Genomic DNA, 23650 nt, shown 5'->3' with positions numbered 1-23650 from the left:
AGTCAGAGTTGGCTCCTTAAAAACACATACAAACAATTAGAACGTCACTTGGCTTCGTAACAAAAGCGGTGCGGCACAGAGCGCTCCGAGGAGAACACAGCCCGCGCAAAACCTTGCCGCTGCCTAGAAAACACCAGTATTATTTACCGGTATTAACCATGTAGGAGACAATCTGAACCTCTGACGCAATATAAATCTAAAAGCATCATCGTAAATATTTTGCCTAGGTCTCTCCAGCTGAACCCAGATAAATGTATTTTATTTTTCCGAATGGGCGTATAATATCAGCAGCTGGTAGGTTTCTAAAATAATTGGTGTTATGCTAGCCGGAGCAACAGTGTGCGCTGATGACACCAACCCCATACTTCTCTTGATGCAGAGCCTGCTCAAGGACTTCTGAGCCTGCCCTTGACATTACCAGAGCAAAGCCAAGAGATTTAAAAAGTTGCTAGAAAATAAGAGGAGCACAACCTCCAACATGAAATATATAACCTCACAGATTACAGAAACAGCAGTTTATTGAAAACATGCTGTTTTTCCAGAAAACAAAAAGATATTTGAAGGGTAAAGGCAAAATATCTCACTCATTCAGGAATATGTGGATAGAGACAATCCTGAGACAAACACTTACAGTTGTTCCTAACCAGACTGCATCCTATTTCCTTTTCAGTGGAATTTCAGTAGACAAAACATCCGATTAAAGGACATTTATCCAGGACAAACCTCTCTATACAAACAAGGCCAACTAGATTTATTGAGTCAATCAGGTTTGACTCAGCAAACACCGTGATTTTAAGTGCACTGTCAGCTGGGAATCTTTGTTCAATAAATACACTTCTTCTGTTTGTAAGTCAGACTGGTAGCTAGACAATCATTACATATATTTCTTGATATATTTTCACTAATCAGAGTGAAATCAAGCCACAAATTATAAATTACAACATTTCTAATGAAATTATAAACCAATGCAATTTTTCACATGGATTAAGCTTCTCTAAAATAAATAAAAAAAAAATGTTTTTCCAATGTTGCTATTTTAAAAATAGGAACTAGGTACTAATAGCTCTCCAGATCTCTTGGTAAAAGTTCCTCTCGGTGCTACTGATTATCTTGACTTGAAATTAGAAAATAAAAAGAAACAGCTTGCGTAGTTGGTGTTTTCCTGTTCTTAAAAATAAGAAGCAAGTGAAAGCTTCAGACAAAATATGCAGAAGATAGACAGAAGAAGGACATGAAACCTCGTGGCTCATAAATAATAGAAACGTCACATGAACTTTATTTTACGGTGTAAGTGGCCTAATAAAAATCAGAAGAAAGGCTTATGATGTAGAGGAGAGCTCCTCTTCCCACTCGTGGCAGGCCCCTGGCCCTGCTCAGTGGCCCGGAGGACCCTGCGAGTCCTGCAGTCACTTGGCCCTGGTGCCGGGTCTTCACACTTCTCATTTTTGAACAATGCGGTCAAGATAAGGGATGGCTTTACTCACAACAATCTGCTTCTCCCTGATGAATCTCTATCTAATCCATAACTAGATTTAAGGTATGTAGGATACGGTCATCTTCAAAGCCATCACCAGAAGGGAACTCTAGCAATGCCTTCAGCTTCCATCTGTTACAGATAACTTCCCATTTTGGTCTGCGCCCTTCATGACTTTACAGGCTATCATAACCGTCAAGCCCCTAAGACACTCTCAGATACAGGCTACTCCAAATTAGATTCCCTTTTCCCAGCCAAAATTCAGTGCCTTTCTTTACCGCAAATATGACAGCTAGTCAGGTGTAAAAGAATGTTGAAAAAGTAGAAGGAAGAAACTTGCTCTCTATCCACCTCTGCCCTGCCAGGCTGCTTGCTGAAGTGATATATTTTAAAACGTTCATAAACCTCAAACAGAAAAAAATAGGATTATCCATTACCATGTCAGCATAAGTGATAACATAAATATATATCACAGAACATCTGCCACTAAATCACTGTTTATAGATGTCAGATCTCATTTATTATTAAAAAAAACCCCAAACAAACACTTTAAAGCCTTCCTCATTATTTCACAAGAAATGGCTGGTTTCTAAACTCAAAGGCGGAGCTATTCTTTCTAGTCTGTTTATACACAGGAACTTCTATTATAAACCTCTGTCAAGAATAACATCAGATAGTATTCACAAACTCAGTATTAGTGCCAGAATTACTTTATCCCAGTACATAGTCCAGGAGATACAACAGAGCGCTGAGGAGGGCTTCAGGAGAATAGGAGCTACACAAGTAAAATTTCCCCATTGATTTTGCATGAAAGAAGATTGTGCATTTGGGAAAATATGTTTTTAACCTTACTTATCTTGGAATAATGCATTATTATGGCATTATTATGTTCCAATATCAATAATAAATTCACACAAAGTTTAAGATTTTAAAATCAAAGCCTATGTTTACAGTGCTGTTGCAGTATTCTTCTGTGTTTGACTGCCGGGGTCGGAGAGGTGTAATTTTTTTGTGCTTTTTGTGTGTTTTCCTTTTATTTTCCTTGTTCATTTTTTTCCCTTGTGACAGCCACTTTGATAATGTCAGGCTCTTAGAAATCAAATCACCAAATTATGGAATAACTCCTGAATACGCAACCCGTCTACTCTTAGGTACAAGTAAAAATCCACTAGCAAAAGCCAGTCTTTTGCGCCACTGTAAATCCGCCTCGTCATTCTGACCTCTTCCCCTCTCTCCAGCCTGCAGCGAGCAACAGACCAAGGATCCCATGACGTTCTGCTTTACAGGAGTTTCTGCTGCCTTGCTTCACCGTATGTTCTTATGACTAAGCATTTATTTGATTTTAGAGAGAGGTACCTCAAACATCTCGATAATCCCCCCAGTTGTTAGCCCTATGACGTCCAGTGCCCTCAAATACACACCTGAAAGATATAAAGCTGCACGTTTAAGGAAGACATACTATAAAATGTGAATTTTGAACACACCGTGAATTTGATCTCTGCCAGTTCCCCATCTTTTAAATCAAACGGCCACCTAATGATTACCCTAGTGGTTTATATACATGTGTGATTCACGGTCGCACTCTCAGCAGGTCATCAGAAAGGTTGGCATTTCACAAAGTAGTACAGTACCGTAGTCAGCCATTACATTCTCCCACCTCTATACAAGCTAATTTGATTAAAGGTAGAAGATCAATCAAACTGCACTGCCTCAGAAAGATTAATTACCTCAGCCTTCTCTGAATTAATTATTAGTGTACAGTCATGGGGATAGAAAAATCCAGTACAGTAAAAGAAGAGGGACCCAACAGACAGATGTGGAAGACTGGGATGTATCTTAGCCCAAGATTTATTATCGTTAACTAATGACAGTATCTTCTTATTTTTCTCAAATTAGGCCTAATTGCTACCGGACGTTTATAACTTAGCAATGACAGATGAGAACGTTACTGTTATATTTCAACAGTATTATGGAATTAAAAGCAGACAAGAAGAAGATAAAATTAAAACACAATTTTGTGGTTGTTAAACGATGTTTCACCTCAGCGCCTCATTATCCGACCACTGCATCACACAGCAGCTGTAAGTGCCTCCTGGCTCCAAATACAAAAGAGTACTTACAGTAAAACAATTGCTCAAAATCCAGACCCCATCTCCGTCTCCCATCTCCAAAAATTTACAGTGGTTTTCAGCAATACACATGTTGAAGTCAAAGACTCTGCATCTTCATTTCTTTAAAGAAACCTGAACTTTCATGCTGATTTTAAGTGCTTAGCAAAAGAATTAAATGTCCTAAAATGAATGACAATTTCTCCCTGCTAAACTTTCAAATGTTTTCAACACTGAAAACATATGTAGTTTGAACTCCCTTAGCATATTTTTGTTTAAATGATAATTCTCTCTCGATTATTTACAAATACTTTTTCTAAATTATTCAATGTATCCTTTCTTGTCAGCATCCAAAGACTAAACATATTTTAAAATGGAAAACGTGAAATACAAAAGCAGCAGCACCAGAAACCCTGAAAGCCATATTCCTTGTCACCAGCATGATGATATGGTTAATGACCGGTATTTTTAAGGAATTTCAAAAGATTACATCTTACAAAATAAATTAAAACAAAAAACAAAAAACAGAAACTCTCATCCGCTGCCAATCACTCCCAGCCTCACTTTTCAGGCAGGGAGCAGGATACCCAGAACTTCATAATTCCACGTTTTCTCGTTCCCCGGAGCGAAGCCCAGCCGCCGGAGCAGCGTCACTGACGACGGTCAAAGAACGGGCATCAGCCGCTAGAGCGTTTCTGATGATCAGACAAGTCAGCACGTGAGAAAAAGCAGCCATTTTTCCCGGGGAAGGGAACGTACTATCAGTCGCCTGCCGTCAGTGTGCTTCGCTGACAATTTCTTCTTCAGAAGGACATCAGATAGGTTACAGGATCCTGCCACCAGGCACTAAGGCGAGCTCCCGCAGGAGCGGCGCCCCGCTGCCACCACGCTCCGGCTGCCCCTGAGCCGCGTGCCCAGGGCTCACGCACAATTTAGGCTCCACAAACGTATTCTTTGACAGCTTTTCTGCTACAAACGTAGGACAGAGAGCTCCTGGGCCATAGGACGTAATTGCTGCTATTATGGAGGACAATCCATTTGTGCTCTCATAAATATCAGGCTTCTCCTCAAAGGCAGCTAGTATTCTCATTCCCTGCTACCGTTCTTCTTCACTGTTCTGAGGTTTGAAATCTTCAAATTTCTGGCCTCAGCTGTTTTATAGACAGCATTTATTTATTTGTCCTTGCGGCAACTCAGACCTTCATCTTGTCTACCCGAATCTCTCTTTCCCCGTTCTCCGGTGTTACCACCAGTTACTTCAAAGCGGTCATAGTCCCTGAGCAGCCTTCAGTTTGCAATTTAAACAAGCCAGTATTAATTTCTTTTTCTGTTAAATAGGCGTTCCATTCCCTTGTTATTAATAATATTCTTCACACCTGTGCCAACGCTGTTCATAATATTTCAGTTGTGGTATCATCAGTGCTTTGCATTAATATTTCTTTTTTTCCGTACTAAGAATAATCTAGGATTTTTCATGATCACATCATGATTTATAGCTATCTTTCTAATACCCAGTTGTTTTTCTCTTTTTGTCATTTTTAGCTGGTGATTTATGTACTAGCTACACATACCAGTTCCTGTGAGAAAGACTTTCAACTATTAGATTTCAAGTATTAGATTTCATCCCACTGCTATTACTCCAAATCCTTAGCAAAACCTAATTCCTGTGCTATATTCACCTCCTCCTCTGTATTTTCAGTGATGCCTGGCTTTGAGTTAGCAGTGTATTTCACTGACGCATTCCTTCTTTTGCCTGACTCATTAATGAGGACAATCATAGAGACAGATCTAGAGACCGATCTTTAATAGCTCCCACAATAGGAACTTCCTAGTCATTTCCCTTTTACTCAGATATTTAGCCATTTTTCAATGCCCGTATTAATCCGTGTCTTTTCCAACTTATATATATATCTTGTAACTATCTATCTATATGAATATCTTAGTTTCTTTCTTGAAAATATTTTCTAATAGTGAAGCCTGACCAAGGTGTCATTAATTGCTCAGAAGCATGTTTCCCCTGACACCTAGTCTTTTAGAATTACAGAAAAATAAGGCAAACACTATCAGTTTTGGGATCCTGAGATGAAGATTATCTCATCTCCTCCTGAATACACTGAACCTGCTCTTCCTTTTAGTTCCTTTATCATCATGCTTCATCAGCCTGTGTTCGCTCTCATCAACATCATCGGCATCAAAAACTAAGGCAAGGTGAAAGTGTTCTAATTTCGGGGAAGAAATCTAACATTATCTTTAATCATGAACAGATGTCATCATTGCTGCAAACCTCCTTCTTATGTAGCTAAATAACCAGAGAGTACTGTCCTAATTCTTTTTAAGGCTAATTGTCTTCAAGTCTGATGATCAGTCTGATGATCTTCAAGTCTGATGATAAAGGTAGCATAAAGCTTTGCCTCAGCTACTCATTTACTCTTCTCTGCTGTCCAGCTGTAGAGCCTCATCCAAAGAATGGAACTGGGGAACTGATCTGCTTAAAAATGACTTCTTTTCCCCTAGATTAGTTCTCCTATCCAGTTCACCAAATAACTCTACAAACTCTTGCGCTGCCACAAAAGAAGGTGCAACTGGGAGACGCAAACAAGCAGCCATCTGGCAACACCAGCTTAGAGAGACCATCAAGTTACAGTGCAAATCAGCTGGCCTTTTGGCCATCCTTTCCTTAGCTCTACATTTTCTAATATGCAAGACAACCTTCTCAGTTTATTAGACTTCTTTTCCTTACTTGTAAGATCTTAAATAATGTTAAAAATCCTTATCGAGTCCCCCTTCCCCTTGAGATACAAGTTTCCTCCTATTCAAAACTCTGAAATCTCAGTGTAATCATCTCAATAACTTGTCCCTTAATTTTCCAATGGCTTTGTTTATACTTTCTTTTTGCTTATATGAAATAATGAAGATTACTTTCTGTAAACAACTTTTACGGCTTTTTTTCCGAAAGCTTCAATCATACTTCTCTCGCTCTGACCAATTTCTTAGCTGTGCTGTACATATTGCATATTCTCTGAATGGAAGTAGGAAAATCACCTCTTCTAGTAACACATACTCAACATAAATGTAATAATATGAAAAGCTTATAACGATCACTACTTTAAAGCAGCTTTTTAAAGAGCTAGATCTGCATCTCTAGTGAAAGAATTCAACATTATTATGGAAACGTGCTAGCTGGCAAATCAGGTAAACATGCTAGCTGCAGCCAAGGTGAGCTCTGTTGCCCTGAGACAGCACACAGCCCCAGCACTCGAACGTCCTCTCTCCCTCAAGAACGTAAGAGGAAGCATCAGTGCCCCAAAACTCCATGAGACAGAGGAAAGGGAGAGCGCCACTGCATTTCTTAACACGGCATACAATCATCATTTAAAAGCATTATTTAAGCAACAGTTTCATGCCATGTGTACATTGGTTCACGCTATCTTAATTCTGCTTGTGTCTATTCATACGTTATATTTTCATCTTGCCAATATTTGGTAAGGTGCAGTTTTCCCTATAAAATCTACACATCAGCTGGATATGCAGGATCAGCTCTCTGACGGCCTCTGACTGCTCGTGACATTTCCTTAGCAACTTAAATACGTTCTCCCATAATACAGTTGTATGTAGAATCCTACTGCTTTTTTTCAGAAAAAAGTAGACTATAAAATCATGCTGTTTCAATTTGCTTTAGAGATTTTAAAACTTAGAGATTTTAAAACTTCTCCATTTCCTGGCTTTTTACATTGTGATCTCTCAATACTGCATTAGCACTTTTTTCTCATTCAATAGATTTGAAATATATTCTCTTGCATTGTTAAATTTCACCCTTGCAGTGAAAGTAAATGGTGTGGAAGTCAAAGAGGAAGAGAACCAGCGCTTTTTGCAACATCTTTACTAGTTGGAGCAATTTATCAGCAGAAAGGAAACAGACTGAGCATAGAATATTTTTTAAATATCACATACGTTAGTGCTGTTGCTTAAGGATAACTTTCTCAACAAATCTACATACAAGTTTATATTACTACTGACTTAGCATGACAGAGTTTATTGGTATCTGTTCCTGATGAACCATCTACAACACTGCATGTTACTGCAAAATGTTTTTCTGAGGTGGCAACTAAATTAAGAAAAGACAAATCATTTTAAATGGTCTCTTTCTAACTTTAATTAGTATAGTCAATTAATTTTAAAGGTGATATTAAAAATTGTTCACAGTTTTCTAGCCATTTTATTTTTACAATAATTCTTTCTCCTTGCTTCAGTCCTACTTACATGTGAATTTGTAAGGCTTCCTCTCGAATATTCCTCACGAATATTTCTCATCTTTTATTATTTCAGTTTTGCCAATATAGGATTTTTTTGGTGCTTTGTAATAAGGGCTTTTCTATTGCTAATAAATGGAAGTTTCCATAATAAAACATTTCTATTATTAGAGAAAAAAGTAAAACCAAAGAACTGTATTCAAGAAAAACAAGAGGAAGAAAACAGATACGAGTATATTCCTGTGCGATGTGGCATTTATTATCAGCGTTCATAAGCCATTTAACGTCTCCCTCACTAGGCTCTAGGCATTACTGAAGTTGTTTCATCCTACATTATCTGTTCTGTTGGCAAAGTTTTGCTAAATCACTATCAGATGATTGATCAGGCTTAATATTTAAGAGACTGTTTCAGATTAAGGTGGGTCAGATACCAAAGATCTTGAGATGGAACGAAGGCGCTGCTTAATCTGTTGTATGAATTCAGGTATTTATCCATATTATGTGACCGTATGTTCCATTCACTCTCTCCTTTCGCATTAGCAACATTTTGGTCCATGAAACAGAAATAGAAATATTTTGAATATATCATGCCACTCCAAACCAGATTTAAAAAAAAAAAAAAGAAGCAAAAAATACAACATGTTTACAGAGGAAATGATCAGTTCAGCATGGTTTTCACTGTTTCACTATTGACTAAATGTGTCACACATGCACAAATGAATGAAATGACGCTCATGCTGAAAACGTTGTTGGATCAGCATGAAAGACAGGTTGCTCTTACCTTACCTAGACCAAGCTACCTTCCAGAGTGTGTCATCTGACTAAAATACACTACTTTCCTTCCCCTTTTACTTAATTGTGTGAAAGTACAAAATAGATATCAATTTATATCCACTTGTTTTTCTGCCACTGGTTACTGTCATCAATATAAGCGTAAAATACTTAAAAGATTGGCAAACTATGGTTTTTCACACTGTAGGCATTATTTCAGTAAGACATAACTTGCAGAGGAAAAAACTCCTCACACAACACAAATGCTAATTATTCTGTGATTTCAAGTTTAAAACTGAACTGTCAGATAATTAGGTGATTAAATTTTCTTCAAACTACACACTTGAAAAGACATCAGCTGTCTGCTTAGTCTCTGCACAGTGATAAGTGTCAATGATATCCAGGTGTCAAAGTATTATTAGACGTAGGCCAACATCCTAGAAGACTCATGATCTGTATTTCTTCTGAAATTGTAAAAATTGGATTTTAAAAGCACTGACAAGTCCTAAAAACGGGTTGAAAAAGCACTGAGCCTCCTTGAAAACTGCAAGACTGCATCCACATGCCTGTGCTAACAAACAGTTTCTTATATCCCAGGTCCTATTTCATGACCTTTGCATGAGAGGACTCCAACACTGGTTTCATCGTACCTCCTGCTCACTTCAGGCAAGCATGAATTTCAGAGTTACAAAGAACAGAAGGAGGAGGAAGCTGGAAAGTAAGCTTAGATCATGAATATGCACAGAAAAAGTAGCAAATATAATACATATTTGAAATTTGCTCTCTTTCTGACTGTATTTGTAGCCCTTAAGAGTCTTGTTCTGTGAAGAATTTGGCCTGACTGCCTGCAATATTCTTAAGGGTTTATTGCAACCTCACATATATAAACATAAACCAAAAGCAAATGCTGGATTATATTTTGAATGGGGTATTGAAAACTTGTACTGGTTCTCGTTAAGAGTCTATTAACTCAGAATAGCTAATATTCTGGCATTATTTCAGGAACAGTGTAACTTAACACAGTTTTGCAAGTCTGAAACTGAAGATCTCCACTTGATAGGTCACGAGCTAAAAGAAATGCAGCGTATGGAACGCATCCAGGCGGACGAGCCCCTCAGACGCCAGTCTCGAGGAGCACAAGGCAAAGACGACAGTACGATTTCCAAAAGCCAGGCTGAATTTGTCAGAGCCAGCTCAGAGGCAGAGGTAATAATCTCTGCTTGACACAGGCTGCATTTGTCTGCGCAGAGATACAACTAACTTCTCACAGAGCTATTTCAAGCGCATACGACTAACTCATTCGTCCCGATGTACGACAGCAGCTGAAGTACAACTTTCAGGCCAAGCTGAGGCCAGAACAGCTGTACTTGCAAATCACTTTCTAGGCCATTAACAAGGTCTCAGAGGTCTCTTTACCAACGGCATGGTTCACTGTAATCCAGATACAAACAGCCCATGGATAATTTACAGTTGACCATAAGGTACAGGGGAGTCTTTAACTGGCTATCACGGCCAAGTCAGAGAAAGCACTACCAGTAACTATAGTTCCAAAACGGTCCTCACTTCGCTCTGATTTTGCCTATCTGATTTCAATGTCATAAAAAGCCACTGACAACTACAGAATTAAGTAACAGAAAGGCTCTTTGGAGATAATTGCCACATACCACAGCTGCTCTCAAAAGACAAATCAAGACACCCTTATTTCTAAAGAACCGCAGTGACTTCACAGAGCCACCTATTATCCAGAGGTTCTTCCTGTTGGAACAAAACAGAGCGCAGGGTAGGGCAAGCATTTCAAGAAGCATCAGTTCCCGCAGCACGGGACTCCTGGCTGGAAGGGCAATAACGTTAACCTCATCAGAAAGCTCATGTGCGTATAGCACAGCAAATCCATAAAAATACCTGGTAATCCAGAAGCAAATTCTTTACAACAACTCAAGAGTGTTTCCTTTCCAATAGCCAGACTTATTTTGAACTTCTAGAAAAAAAGGAGCTTTTTTTAGCTAGGTTAAAAATCAACATTCAGTTTCTATCACTGCCTTAAAAAATGAGCCCACTTTTGATATTTAAATAATATAACGACAAGTAACACTGGAGATCATTACTTACTGGACTCCGGGTCTGAGTTGCCGTCTCCTTCTGTCCGGCTGTTGGGTGAAGCCTGCTCATAGTACTCCTCCTGGGGGAAGCCAAGGGGCAGAGGGTGTGATGTGCTGGCACCGCTGTTGGGTTCATGGTCTCCAAGCCCACTGTCACTGCAGCTTTCCTGGGAGCCATCTGGTAGGTGAAACGTGACACGGCGCTGAGACTACAAGGAAGGAAGAAAATTATATGGTTTCTACTACAGTATCAGTAATTGCTTAATGCAACCAATTTAGGAAATGTATTATTTCAGCTATCTGCTGAAGACACATTATCTACAGTTGTGCACAATTTCAGGCTTTCATGAACAAGCAAGCCCTGCTTTCAAACCTGCTTCGCTTGACAGCAGCGCTTTTTTCTGTTTTTTAAAACTGTAAGTCCTGATACAAAATGAAAGACACCTGACACTAAAGAGATTCTGTCAGACTTCACAGGTCTTTGGATGCCTTTTGTATATTGACTTGGAGATTTCAATCACTATTTGAGGCTCAGTTTATTTCTCTGCTAAGTTTTCTAGTTTTCAAAAACATTTTCTTTCCCACTAAAAGCCTGCTTCACACTTTTGGGCCTAAAAATGTGTCATACTTCTACTGTTGTGTTTTTCTAAGTCAGGGAAAGAATAAGAACAATCATTATGTATCGAAAACAATTTAAATAGATTTTACACTGGGGAATAAGCAGGGAGAGTTAGAGATCTGTGTGCGGTCACAGGGCCATGATCTCATTGCAGTGACAGAGACATGGTGGGATAGTTCACATGACTGGGATGCTGTCATGGATGGCTATGTGCTTTTTAGGAAAGACAGGCCAGGAAGGCGAGGTGGTGGAGTTGCTCTTTATGTGAGGGAGCAACTAGAATGTATGGAGCTCTGCCTCGGGGTGGATGAAGAGCAAGTTGAGAGCCTATGGGTAAGGATTAAAGGGCAGGGTAACATGGGTGACACTGTTGTGGGGGTTTACTACAGGCCACCTGATCAGGAGGAAGTCATCGATGAGGCCTTCTACAGACAGCTGGAAGAAGCCTCACGATCGCAGGCCCTGGTTCTCATGGGAGACTTCAACCACCCTGACATCTGCTGGGAAGACAGCACAGCTAGGCACAAACAGTCAAAGAGGTTCCTGCAGAGCATTGATGATAATTTCTTGACCCAGGTGGTGGAGACGCCAACGAGGAGAGGTGCAATGCTAGACCTTGTACTAACGAACAAAGAAGGTCTAGTTGGAGATGTGAAGGTTGGGGGCAGCCTTGGCTGCAGTGACCATGAGATGGTGGAGTTCAGGATCCTGCGAGGAGGGAGCAGGGCAATGAGTAGGATTGCAACGCTGGACTTCAGGAGAGCTGACTTTGGCCTCTTCGGGGACCTACTTAGGGGAATCTCCTGGGGTAGGGCCCTAGAAGGAAGACAGTGAGGTGGCTTGAGAACTGGCTGGATGGCCGAGCTCAGAGGGTTGTGGTGAATGGCGCAGAGTCAAGTTGGAGGCCTGTGGCTAGTGGTGTCCCCCAGGGGTCAGTCCTGGGTCCAGTCTTGTTCAATATATTCATCAATGACCTGGAGGAAGGGACAGAGTGCACCCTCAGCAAGTTTGCTGATGATACTAAACTGGGGGGAGTGGCTGACACACCAGAAGACTGTGCTGCCATTCAGAGGGACCTGGACAGGCTGGAGAGGTGGGCGGAGAGGAACCTCATGAAGTTCAACAAAGGCAAGTGCAAGGTCCTGCACCTAGGCAGGAATAATCCCATGCACCAGTACAGGCTGGGGGTTGACCTGTTGGAAAGTAGCTCTGCCGAGAAGGACCTGGGAGTGCTGGTGGACACCAAGTTGAGCATGAGGCAGCAGTGTGCCCTTGTGGCCAAGAAGGCCAATGGGATCCTAGGGTGCATTAGGCAGAGTGTTGCCAGCAGGTCGAGGGAGGTGATCCTGCCCCTCTATTCAGCCCTGGTGAGGCCTCACCTGGAGTCCTGTGTCCAGTTCTGGGCTCCCCAGTACAAGAGAGACATGGCACTCCTGGAGAGAGTCCAGCGGAGGGCTACCAAGATGATTAGAGGGCTGGAGCATCTCTCCTATGAAGAAAGACTGCAAGAGCTGGGCCTGTTCAGCCTGGAGAAGAGAAGATTGAGAGGGGATCTCATCAACATGTACAAATATCTGAAGGGGGAGTGTCAAGAGGATGAGGCCAGCCTCTTCTCTGTGGTGCCCAGCAACAGGACAAGAGGCAATGGGCAGAAACTGAACCACAGGAAGTTCCATCTGAACCTGAGAAAAAACTTCTTCACTGTGAGGGTGACAGAGCATTGGAACAGGTTGCCCAGAGGGGTGGTGGAGTCTCCTTCGCTGGAGATATTCAAAACCCGTCTGGATGTGATCCTGGGCAATATGCTCTAGAGGACCCTGCTTGAGCAGGGAGGTTGGACGAGATGATCTCCAGAGGTCCCTTCCAACCTAAACGATTCTGTGATTCTGTGATTCTGTGATACACACCCATTGAACCTGAGTCACACGTAGCTTCCACCACTTTCCTTCAGATGTTTCGCTACAACCATTTTGTAGCACATATACCACAGATCTGTATCTTAACAGTACAAGGCTTCAACCTGGGAAATATAGAGAACTGAGGAAGCAAAGCTGTCACAACACAGCTGTTTGTTTACTTGAAAAAGGGGCCAGGTAAATAAAGTACCTGAAGTATTAAACATAGAACAACATTTTCATTATTACATAAATGACTTTGAGTGAGTGATTTGAGAGCAGAGTAACTGAACTGGAAAACTATCCAAGTATTAAAAGACAATATGTAAGCAAGTGAATAAGCAGACTCTCCTGCTTGCGTCTCAGGAACATGAAGGAATAAGGTTCAGAAAAACAGAAGACAATTTAAAACATTCTTAGCTTAATACTATTCAAAATCTCTTTTGAAAGCCAATGAAAAACCACGCGGTTACAGAATTGCTGGGATTACTAATGCCAGAGATTAGATCTTTGATGCAATTATGCAGAAAAGTATATATTGTGTTTATAATACAACAGATATTGTCAGAGATCCCTATATGTTTGGTCCTTATAAGTGACAGTGTTGAACACCATCAGTTACACGAAGTTTTTGCTTAAAAAAAAAAAAAAAGTTCCTCTATTTTCAAAATCTCTTTTTATCACTGTGACATTATTACATATGCCCAAAGACAGCTGCTGTACAGCATGGTAAAGCCAAGAAAATAGCAAGATCAACTTTACGTATGTCATTTCTGACAGATGTTTGTCAAAATTGTTCTTAAAAGCTACCAATAAGAAATTCACAGCTTTCCCAGAAAATCTATTCCAATGCTTCACCATTTACCAATGGAGAGGTTTTCTTCTGATGTCTAACTCAACTCTTTCTTGTTACAAAATAAATCACTACTTCAGTTCCATCCATCACAGTCTGGTTATTCCCACTCATCTTCTCGATATTTTATCACTTCACTTTACTTCAGAATAAACAGACCTTATTATTTCAATCTTTCATGTGTCTTCTCATCTTTCTTACTGCTCTCCCCTGCAGACGTGCTCATGTATACACACATTTTTGTGCACTGCTCAAAACTGGTTACAGGACTTCAGCCCAGACCTTTAAAGCATGGAGCAGCACAGAAGGACCATTTCCCATCTCCTGCGACATCCAACTCTACAGGTTCCACCACTGCTTTGCCTTTTTCATGGCAGCGTAACAAGGTTGCCCCGGAGTCCACTACAATGCCTAGATGCTTTTTCTATGGATTTTTTTGCCAGTTGTACCTTTTCTGGTCTGTGCAACTGATTATTGGGGCCTAAGTGCAGCACTCTGCATTCATTCTTTTGGATACAATCCCATTTTCCCAGATGATTTCTTCCATATCATCAAGCACGTTTACGCCTTCTAACCCTTCTTTCGGACACAGCTCAGCAGGTTTATCAAATTCGCAGACATCAGAGATTCTACCTCATCGTGCAGATCTTTAAGAAAAATTGGAACAGATCAAGACAAGGAATCTGTTGAGGATCTCTGAAAACCCCAGCACAGCATTACATCGCATCACGCAGGACAGAAAGGAGAGAGGAGATACCGCCGGTGACTGCAGGAGAGGCTCTAGAACCCACTGGAAAAAATTTCAGAGGGTGGAAAATTCAGAGCTGGTTAGCACATCCACACACGTTTTTGGTGTCACCAGAAGAATCTTATTTAATAATATAGCTACTTGTCTGCAGCTGTTTCCACAGTCTCAGCTGGGCTCTCTGGAACGCCACTAGGGACAGTGCACCCTCTCATCCTGCCTACTACTCTTTTCCTACTGCAGACACCACCATGGGACTACATGGGCTGTCTCTACACAGTTCTGAAAATCAGATGGTTTCAGAGAAATTACTAATGCACCTTTGACCTTTATCCTATCCTACCTCTCACTTTTCCATTGCTTCTCAGACCGCTATTTATACTAGCATTCTCAGTACACTATTATCTGAAAAACTGGGCTTATGTTGAGTTGATCCATCAAAAACATTCCCACAATGTTTCTCATTTACTCCTTGTATACAAAACTGCACCTGGCTTGCATATAAGTATAGTTACTGCATGTGGAAATTGAATATATTATTTCATATATTTTTTCTTAAATGAGACCTTGAGTGACAACATCAATTACATTTATAATATTTATGACTAATCAAACTTCCTTGCATAAACTGTTCACAAAACCTGTGTATTTTTACCGTGTTTTACATTGCTTTTGTGCTGCCTGGCACTGAGCATGTGTTATTTGTCACCCATGCTGGAGGGTATCTTCTCACCTTCAAGCTCCTAGTGAACTGTAAGAATAAAAAATATTTTTCAAAAGCTATTACCCCAAGTTTCAGATTTAGATACCAGTATTAGCTTCTGAGGAAAGCTTAGACTGCAGTGGTTACTATTATGTACAATTGGGAGTCGTTATGTTTAAACAAATTAATTTTTCTGTTCATGGTTTGTAGTCAAACTACAGCAGAAATTCTTCAAAAGATGACAGTGAAGGAGACTAGAAAGTCACTAAGTCTTTTATTAATTGCCTACTCCTTTGAGGAAAAAAAGAAAAAAAGAAAAACCAAACCCCAAACAAAATTAAAGCCCTCAATAAGTAGCCCCCACACTCATTATCAGATTGCCTGCAAATATTTAGTTACAGAAATTGAGATACTATTACTAGCAAAGATAAAAACATATGATTTAAAATAAACTGGCATCAGTTAAAGGCCCATGATCTTTAGATTTGACAATGTCCCTGAATATGTCACACCTGATAATAGTGATGACAAAGCACTTACTTCTGGAAGAATGTATCAAGATGAAAGAAAAAACAGCCATTTCTCAACATAACAGTGCTGCCATTTTCCTAATTCATGCAGACATCAGACAATGATCTGGAACAAGTCATTCTAATATAATTTTGCCAAAAGCTAGGACTTATCTTCTGTCACATTTATTCTGGAAATTTCCTCCTTGAGGTATTTAAATTTCAATTTATAAGATTAGAAAATATCCTCAGACTCCAGCTGTTTTTCCATTTATCTCCAAAGGGAGTTTACACCGACAGTAATAGAATAACAAGGATTATCGTTTGTTTTATTTATTTGACTGAAAGTTAGTATTTTTTTCCTAAAAGACAAGAGAAAAATACAAGCAAAACCATTATGCATTCTTCTTGGACTCCAAAAACACTGAAGTAGAATGAAAACTTCAGAGAAATTTGTAGTACAGATAATCAGAATGATAGATGAAAATAAAGTGAAAATTTAAGGAAAAAATGTACCATATTCTGTAGTTTCCCTGATATATTTAACAATATTGAATTATTCTTTATGGCTATACAATATTGAATTATTCTTTATGGCTATGAAAAGAGAATTTTGCTTCCAGAGATGTCAAGAGCCCAGCCATAAATCCTGTCAGAGGTCTCACATGGCATCCAAGAAAGAGCTTGCATTTTGTAAAAGCAGCGTATGTCTAGAGGGAATTATCTCAGAAATCCTCAAACCTTTTACTCTCATTACTGAAATTTATATGAAGACTGATCAAAGCCTCAAACTATTCTGTGTTCAATCTTTCACTACAATAATTAGACTGTGGCAGTGGGAATAATAAAAGATGAGTCTAAGTAAATAGCTTTGGATACACTGAAGAGATGATTTCTGGAATTATACACTAGGGGTTAGCCAATTTATAATCAAAAACCGAAAAAACGTAATAGAAAAAGCAGCAGATATCAACTGAGGAACATTAAACTATTAACCTTATTATCTTCATTCATTGAAGCAAATGAATATCCTTTTAAAAGGAGATCCTAAAGAAAAGAAAGAAATATTACTTTTTAAGTTATGTTGAATTAATTGCATTATTTAGATGATAATTCTGATTTAGAACAGACCCTATTTAGGAGATGCTCTAAGATAGCATGGAAACAAGAGAAAAGGACTACTTCAACCTTTTTCTGCACTGTAAAGCAGCCAGTGAACAGTGATTAAAACATATTTTTTAATTTTAACATCTATTCTTTGCTATTAATATTCATTTTCTCAGTTGGTTATGCCTTTCAAATGCGAGGAAAGTGTGAAACCCATATGATAAATAACTTGACAACAACCATCCTCAGTAGTGACCAACAGTTCTTCTCAACAGTTCTTAAAGAAAATCCCTATTCAAACTATAATTTCCAGCTCAAATCTTTTTATACTTAACTATAACTTTTGTTGTAACTGTAACTACAATCTTTTGTTCAATATGCTTTGATGGACACACACAGAACGCAGCTCTTAGCAATGTAAAATTCTCAGAATCACATAAAAGGAAACCGCTTAAAAGGATCCAGCTCCAACCCAATGGGAAACAAGTCATTGTACTGGAACTCAAAAAAGAAAAGACAGCATTTTTCCTTTCTCTAAATTTATTAGGGTAAAATATTGCTATTACAGCCCAAACACTTTCCAGCTATCGTTTTACAACTCTGTATTTCACATACTTAATGTCATTCAGAGCTGTAAATCTAATTTAACATATTAACAGCATACGTCTTTTAAAGTACAAGTCACAGTTTTAAAGATATGGCATTCCTGGAGTTTTCTTAAAAAAAAAAAAATTAAAAACAGAATTACTGTAAAACCCAATAAATAATTCTGGTTTTGTTCAGTCCCAGCTCAGCCAGGGAACCTCACCCTTTTCTCAACTAATTTGAGCCTGTTTTGCTCTAAGAAATCTCTTCCAAGTCATACCCTGAACTTCAATTAAGTAGACAAATAGACAGGAGCTTTTAACACCTCACTTTAAAACATTATCTGATTTGGAGTCATTCTCGCGAGTCAGAAGCGTAACATTTATAAACTCCTTGCCATAAGGTGCTGCGGGTGAAAGGCTTGCATGGTTCAGGCGGAGAGCTCCACTGAGGGCTACACTAACTAGAGCCACATAACACCCTGACCTGGAAACAGCCGGAGCCCGCGAGTTTGAAGGGGATATCTCATGTACTCTTGCCCTCTTTTTACTCTTCCCTGGGTATCTGTCTGTAGACACTGCTGGGTACAGGCTAGAAGAAGTCCTCGTCTTCACCAATATGATAATCACTGGTGGACAAAAGATTACAGAGAAGTTACACTATGGTGTTCTCAAGGCCATACAGCAGTATATGCCTACTTCTATACGTAACAGAACACTCACCATGTATGGGTTCTTCAGCTGTAGCTCAACACTTTTCCCTCCGTAGCTGTACAGACTTTTAATTTGGATGTAGAAGCACTAAAGCCTTCTCTGTATTATTCAAATTGGGCCACCTCGCTACATTATCTAGATTATTTTGTAATGAAAAAAATATTTAATCTGGCATATTACCATTTATCACTCAAATCTGAATAACTTCTAACTTTTCAGCAGCAATAATCTGTATTTTCTTTTGGAGCATCTATAAAGATATTCAACAGTCTTAGTCACCATTATTAGGTACAACTAGAAACACCCTATTAATAATGAATTCACTATCGTAATCACCTCTTATGATTTAATGGTTATTTTTTTTAATTTCTTCAATATGGCCTACAGTCATCCTGCACTGGACTACTTTAAAAAAAAAAGAAAGATGAAGGGCTTCTCTACTGGGGTGGGTACTACACATCAAAGTAACAGCATTCAGCTAATTTGACTATTATAAATTCAATTCCAAGTATACATTAAAATCAGCATTTTTCCCTTCTCACAGAAAAAAGGAAAAAGCCTCCAAATTATTGCCAATATTGTAATCAACCTTACTTGTCATCTCATAAAGATCAGGCCTGTTGAACAAGCCCTCCTTCTTATTAAACAAGCTCAGCTGCATTAGCTACTGTTCTCTTTATCGATTACATCCCTTTAAGCTTCTAATTTTCTTCATGTTTGTCAAGTCAAACAGATCTACTCTTGCCCAGTTTACCATATTTACCCTTTCAATATTGACATTACATTTTCCGATGCCTGGAACTCCAGAAATCCAGGATAAATCTAAGTTTTCACAGAACTCCTTTGGACATCCTTGTTGCAAATTTACCTAGTCCTTTTGATTTAAATCTCTTTAACATTAATAACTGGTATCTTTAATCCTCACTAATTACTAATGGAAAATACAGCATCTGGCTTCTGTCTAAAAAACAGAAAGCTTTGATAAATGCTTTTACTGTTCTTCACTGTGATTAATGATATAACTGTTGTGGAGTACTACGAGATGGGTAAATAGTTCTAGGCTTTCACTCATTCTTGATCTAAATAGCTCCTCCTACTTAATTAATTTATGTAGATAGTGGAAGCATAAGCCATTAATTTCCAAAAGGCAAATGAAAGCTTAGCGGGCTGCCCAGATGAATGCCGGGTAAATATGGTTGATTATCCTAGTCAGATTTGTAGTTCTGAAGTGAAAGGATTGCTACCTCCACAGCCACACAGCGGAAGAGAAGGCATCCCTTTACCTGCACAAATGGAAATTAAAGTTGTCAAATACTGCAGCTGAATTCACTCACACAAGGAGTGGGCTCAAGCAAGGAGAAGTAAACTCAGGAGCTTATATTGTACTTTTAACAAAAAATTCAGGATCCCTCTTTAAAACTATACTTACAGGCTCCCAAATGAATTTCTTAAAGGCATGTGAAATTGTACCTAACCGATAGAGAGCAAGCAAAAACTTCAAAAAGGTCAGATATTACATACTGCAAAAGAATAATTTTGTGAAACCCCTTTTCAGATAGGTAAGCAGCATAAAAACTTTTACCATGACATGCTTTAAGAAGCAAATGTTCACTGATACCATGCTTCACTGCCGTAAACAGAAACTGAGTTGGTACTCCAGTTTTCCTCTTGCAACAGGCAGGCCATTGAACACATTCATCATTTAACTCTTTGTTGAACAAACACGTTGTTGATCAACCTATAACTTCATGGATTTCTGAATAAGAACCTCAGTGGGTATTTATTTTCAGAATCTAATCTCTCTGTACCAAAAACTATACCTAACATGCCATTTTCCATCAACATTGAACATGTAAATTCTTTTTTTGCATTTCTCAACATAACAAAGAACTGATATAAAAGAGCAAATAAAACTGAAAATAACATTTAAAGCACTGTCAAACATTTTATTTAGCTTTTGAAAGGCAGTTATTGTATGCTAACTAGATGTCAAAATGATAGTTGAAAGCATGCTTCTTAAACTTTAATTCATGTAAGCCTTCAATTTGACATGTGATTAAATAAAAATTACACAGGAAAGATGCACTACAGCAGTGCTGTTGCTTAGGCTGAAAAATTGGAAAGTCTCAATTTTAACTTTTTTTAGTATGTTCTTTGCTTTCCAGGTTATCATCTTTGACATATTGTCTTGAATGCTTGATTTCTGATAGACAAAGACATTTTTGTTAAAAGAAGATAATAATAATAAATAATAACACAGAAACATTTTGGCAATACTTGACATCACTTCTGACTGCTGGCCCAACAACACAGCTCTCTCTTAGCAGAAACATTTATAAGGTATTATTTATACCTTAATATTTATTAATACCTTAATATTTATTAAGGTATTACTGTAGTTCTGAATATTTATTTTAAGAGCAACGCTATTGCTTACCTAGTAACTTCTAGGCGTTAATCCCGAAATAGGGTAGAATTTATATTTTCATAAACGTATATAAATCTTGGCTCCAGAAAATTTGTGCCTTAAGGTGTGCACTGGCTATCTGAGTGGGAAGATTATCAAGTAGTTCACATGTGACACAAATATGAAATAACCTTACATCCAATATTCACACACAGAGCTATATAATGTGAATTCATTTTGTGATGGTACAAAAATTATGGCAGAGAGAAGTCTGCAGTATAGACGTTAGAACCTTAAGAGGCTGAAGTGTTTCTCAAATAAAGAGAAGATCTGTTCAATTTCATCTAGAAAACGGCCCTGTATTTTTCATTCCAAAGATTTCTAGACCATGTTTCCACCAATTTTCTTAGCATTCACAGTAGCTCTTGAAAGCCAGAGTTTTCCCACAGAGGCCTATCTTGATGGTATCTGCCACGATTTCATCAAAACCAAACCATTTCCAAAACTGGTTTTAATTACAAACCAATTCTGATATAAAAAAGTTACAATTTCTTCAGTCAGACATAGTTTACAGTTCACCAACATTTCCCCTGACTAACAAAACTACCCTTTTTGCATTCATCTAAAAACACACGTTCAACTTCACCTTTAGAAAAATAAAAATCCAACCTAAAAAATCTAACCCAGTCTAGTCAGACATATTCAACTAATGATCGGTTGCCACACATCAGAGTAAGGGTCCCCATTTTTATAACGCGGATGCCTATTTGGGAACTAGAGTAAGCCCCTGACACCCTCCAGAAGCCGCGTGAGCAGGCTCCCTTGCAGCTCTCCGGCTTGGCCTGGGTGCTGCTTCGGGAACTCACCTTCTAGCCTGGGTACGACAGAATTCAACTTGCAGGCCTGAAAGTCCTTTGCTATCTATATCCTTAGCTCAGCAACAGGCAGGTTGTTTAGGGCAAATATAAAACACAAAGTGAACTGCATTCAAATATACCAGAAGTGACTTTATTCTAATTTACTCTAATCTATGTTGGATAAGTTGCTAGTGAATTGAAAAGTAGTTTTTAGTTCATTCAGGCATCGGGAGGATTTGCTGCTGCCATTTGTACAGCTGTATTGCAACAGATTTGAAAATGAGAATTATATACACTAAAATTCGTATTTTATAATTTCCACAGTGCCCTTCATTAACAGAGCAACTGCATGTCTACTTTAAGACAAAATACAAGCAAATATAAAACACATTCACCCCAGGTCTGAATATCTTTATGGATAAAGCGACACGGGATATATACCACGGGGTTAAACTCATTCCACTCTTGAGCTGGCATGTCTTATCTCAGGTACTACATGCAAAATATTATATGTTGTCCCCAAAAAAGGTTTCATTACAGCTGTTAACTAAATCTGATCAAAAAGCCAGCATTATAATTCTTTCTTACAGAGCCTTATGGCTGCATTAGCTGAACATTTTGGGAAAACAAGCCACAGCCAGGGAAAAATCATCAAAGCAGGTTTCGATACTCTGGAAGACCTGGTGTGTGAGGGCACCGAGGGCCTGAAGTGGGGCCTGGGGGCACTAAGGGACTCTGATGGCCCCATGCAGATGCCCCTGGCACTCCCCTGCCCCACCAGCCCCGGCCCGGCTCAGCCCACGGCGTCCGGGTGTGCTTGGCCCCAGCTCTGCCCTGACCCTGGCCCATCTGGACCCCAACCCGCGGGCTGACTGCGTGGACTAACCCTGTCCCCACGGAGATGCCCAGGGCCATCCTGCTCCCTCACGGGGCGGTGGGACCGCCCTGGCTCTCAGGCAACCGGGATTTATCCAGAGAAGTGCTCTTTGCTGCTCTCTCTGGCGGTATTTGCTTGCCACATTTATCTTTTTGTCCTTCAGCAAATATCCTTTCACCGCCTAAATTATCCCTTCTTAATTTTAAATTTACAGTACATTTGCTATCTGAGGTCACCTGTCTAAAGTATACTCCCATGGCAACTATAATTAGTCTGCCTTTGGGTGAAATAGTCAAGGAAGAGGCAAGAAAATGTAAAGAAAAACTCCCAGTCTGTATAAATTAAACCGTTGGCCAAAATTTACAAGCAGTGATGCAGCCCATGCTTTATTTGCTTTGTACAAAGTAAAACTCTAAGAGTTTTTACAAATGACACCTTTTATTAGCATTAAACACACTGAAGTATAATTATCTAGGATAACGTGCCCTGGATCAGGAAAAATTTAAGCAGAAGGACCTCCAAGAAGAATCCAAGAAAGGTTTCAGGGTCAAAACATTTATGCTGAAATTAAGTTCTCAAGTTAGGAGTAAAACTTTAGTCTGTCAGCTGGAAAGGTATTCCATATGCTCAAATAAAGGCTTTTTTGTGTGCGTGATTTGGCTGGCAGGCTTTATTTTTTTTCAATATTCTACTATCATAAATAAGAAAGATGCTATGGGATAAATGCCACTGGGTGGACACGGTTGCAATACTCTGTCATTTCAAATATCCATTTTTCTCTCCCTGTTGTTTTAACCAAAAGCATTAAACTTACTTAATTTGATTAAAATCAGAAATCTCCCATTTGCGTCACTATTTTCACAGCTTATACTATCAGTTTGATAAAAAGTTTTTGACTGTTATTTACCGGAAAAATACATGAAATATTCAGAATTACTACAATGAGTTGAGCTACATTCCACTGACGCGCTCCTAAATGGATGTTTAAAATGCATATTTGAAAAGGGGAAAATTTTATGAAATTAAGTGCTGTATTGTATCATTGATACCATCCTTTGCTCCTGTAGAGCTATGTCTC

General features: G+C 39.0%; 1 protein-coding gene across 6 annotated transcripts in view; it reads right to left on the bottom strand.

Moving 5' to 3' along the window:
• The window catches only part of PCDH11X (protocadherin 11 X-linked), a 547477-nt gene that overhangs the window by 141756 nt on the left and 382071 nt on the right, over positions 1 to 23650 (bottom strand). For 5 of the 6 annotated variants that reach the window (XM_068957179.1, XM_068957183.1, XM_068957182.1 and 2 more), the window contains one exon: positions 10713 to 10911. The exons of the other annotated variant lie outside the window; for it this stretch is intronic. In XM_068957179.1, coding sequence (XP_068813280.1) covers positions 10713 to 10911 — 199 coding nt within the window. The remainder of the gene's footprint in view (positions 1 to 10712; positions 10912 to 23650) is intronic. 6 annotated transcript variants of the gene reach the window in all.

This window comes from Struthio camelus, chromosome 11 (assembly GCF_040807025.1).
Source record: "Struthio camelus isolate bStrCam1 chromosome 11, bStrCam1.hap1, whole genome shotgun sequence".
Classification (NCBI taxonomy): Eukaryota; Metazoa; Chordata; class Aves; order Struthioniformes; family Struthionidae; genus Struthio; species Struthio camelus.
Note: the sequence above shows the minus strand (reverse complement) of the source record. Positions and strands in the feature narration are given on the sequence as shown.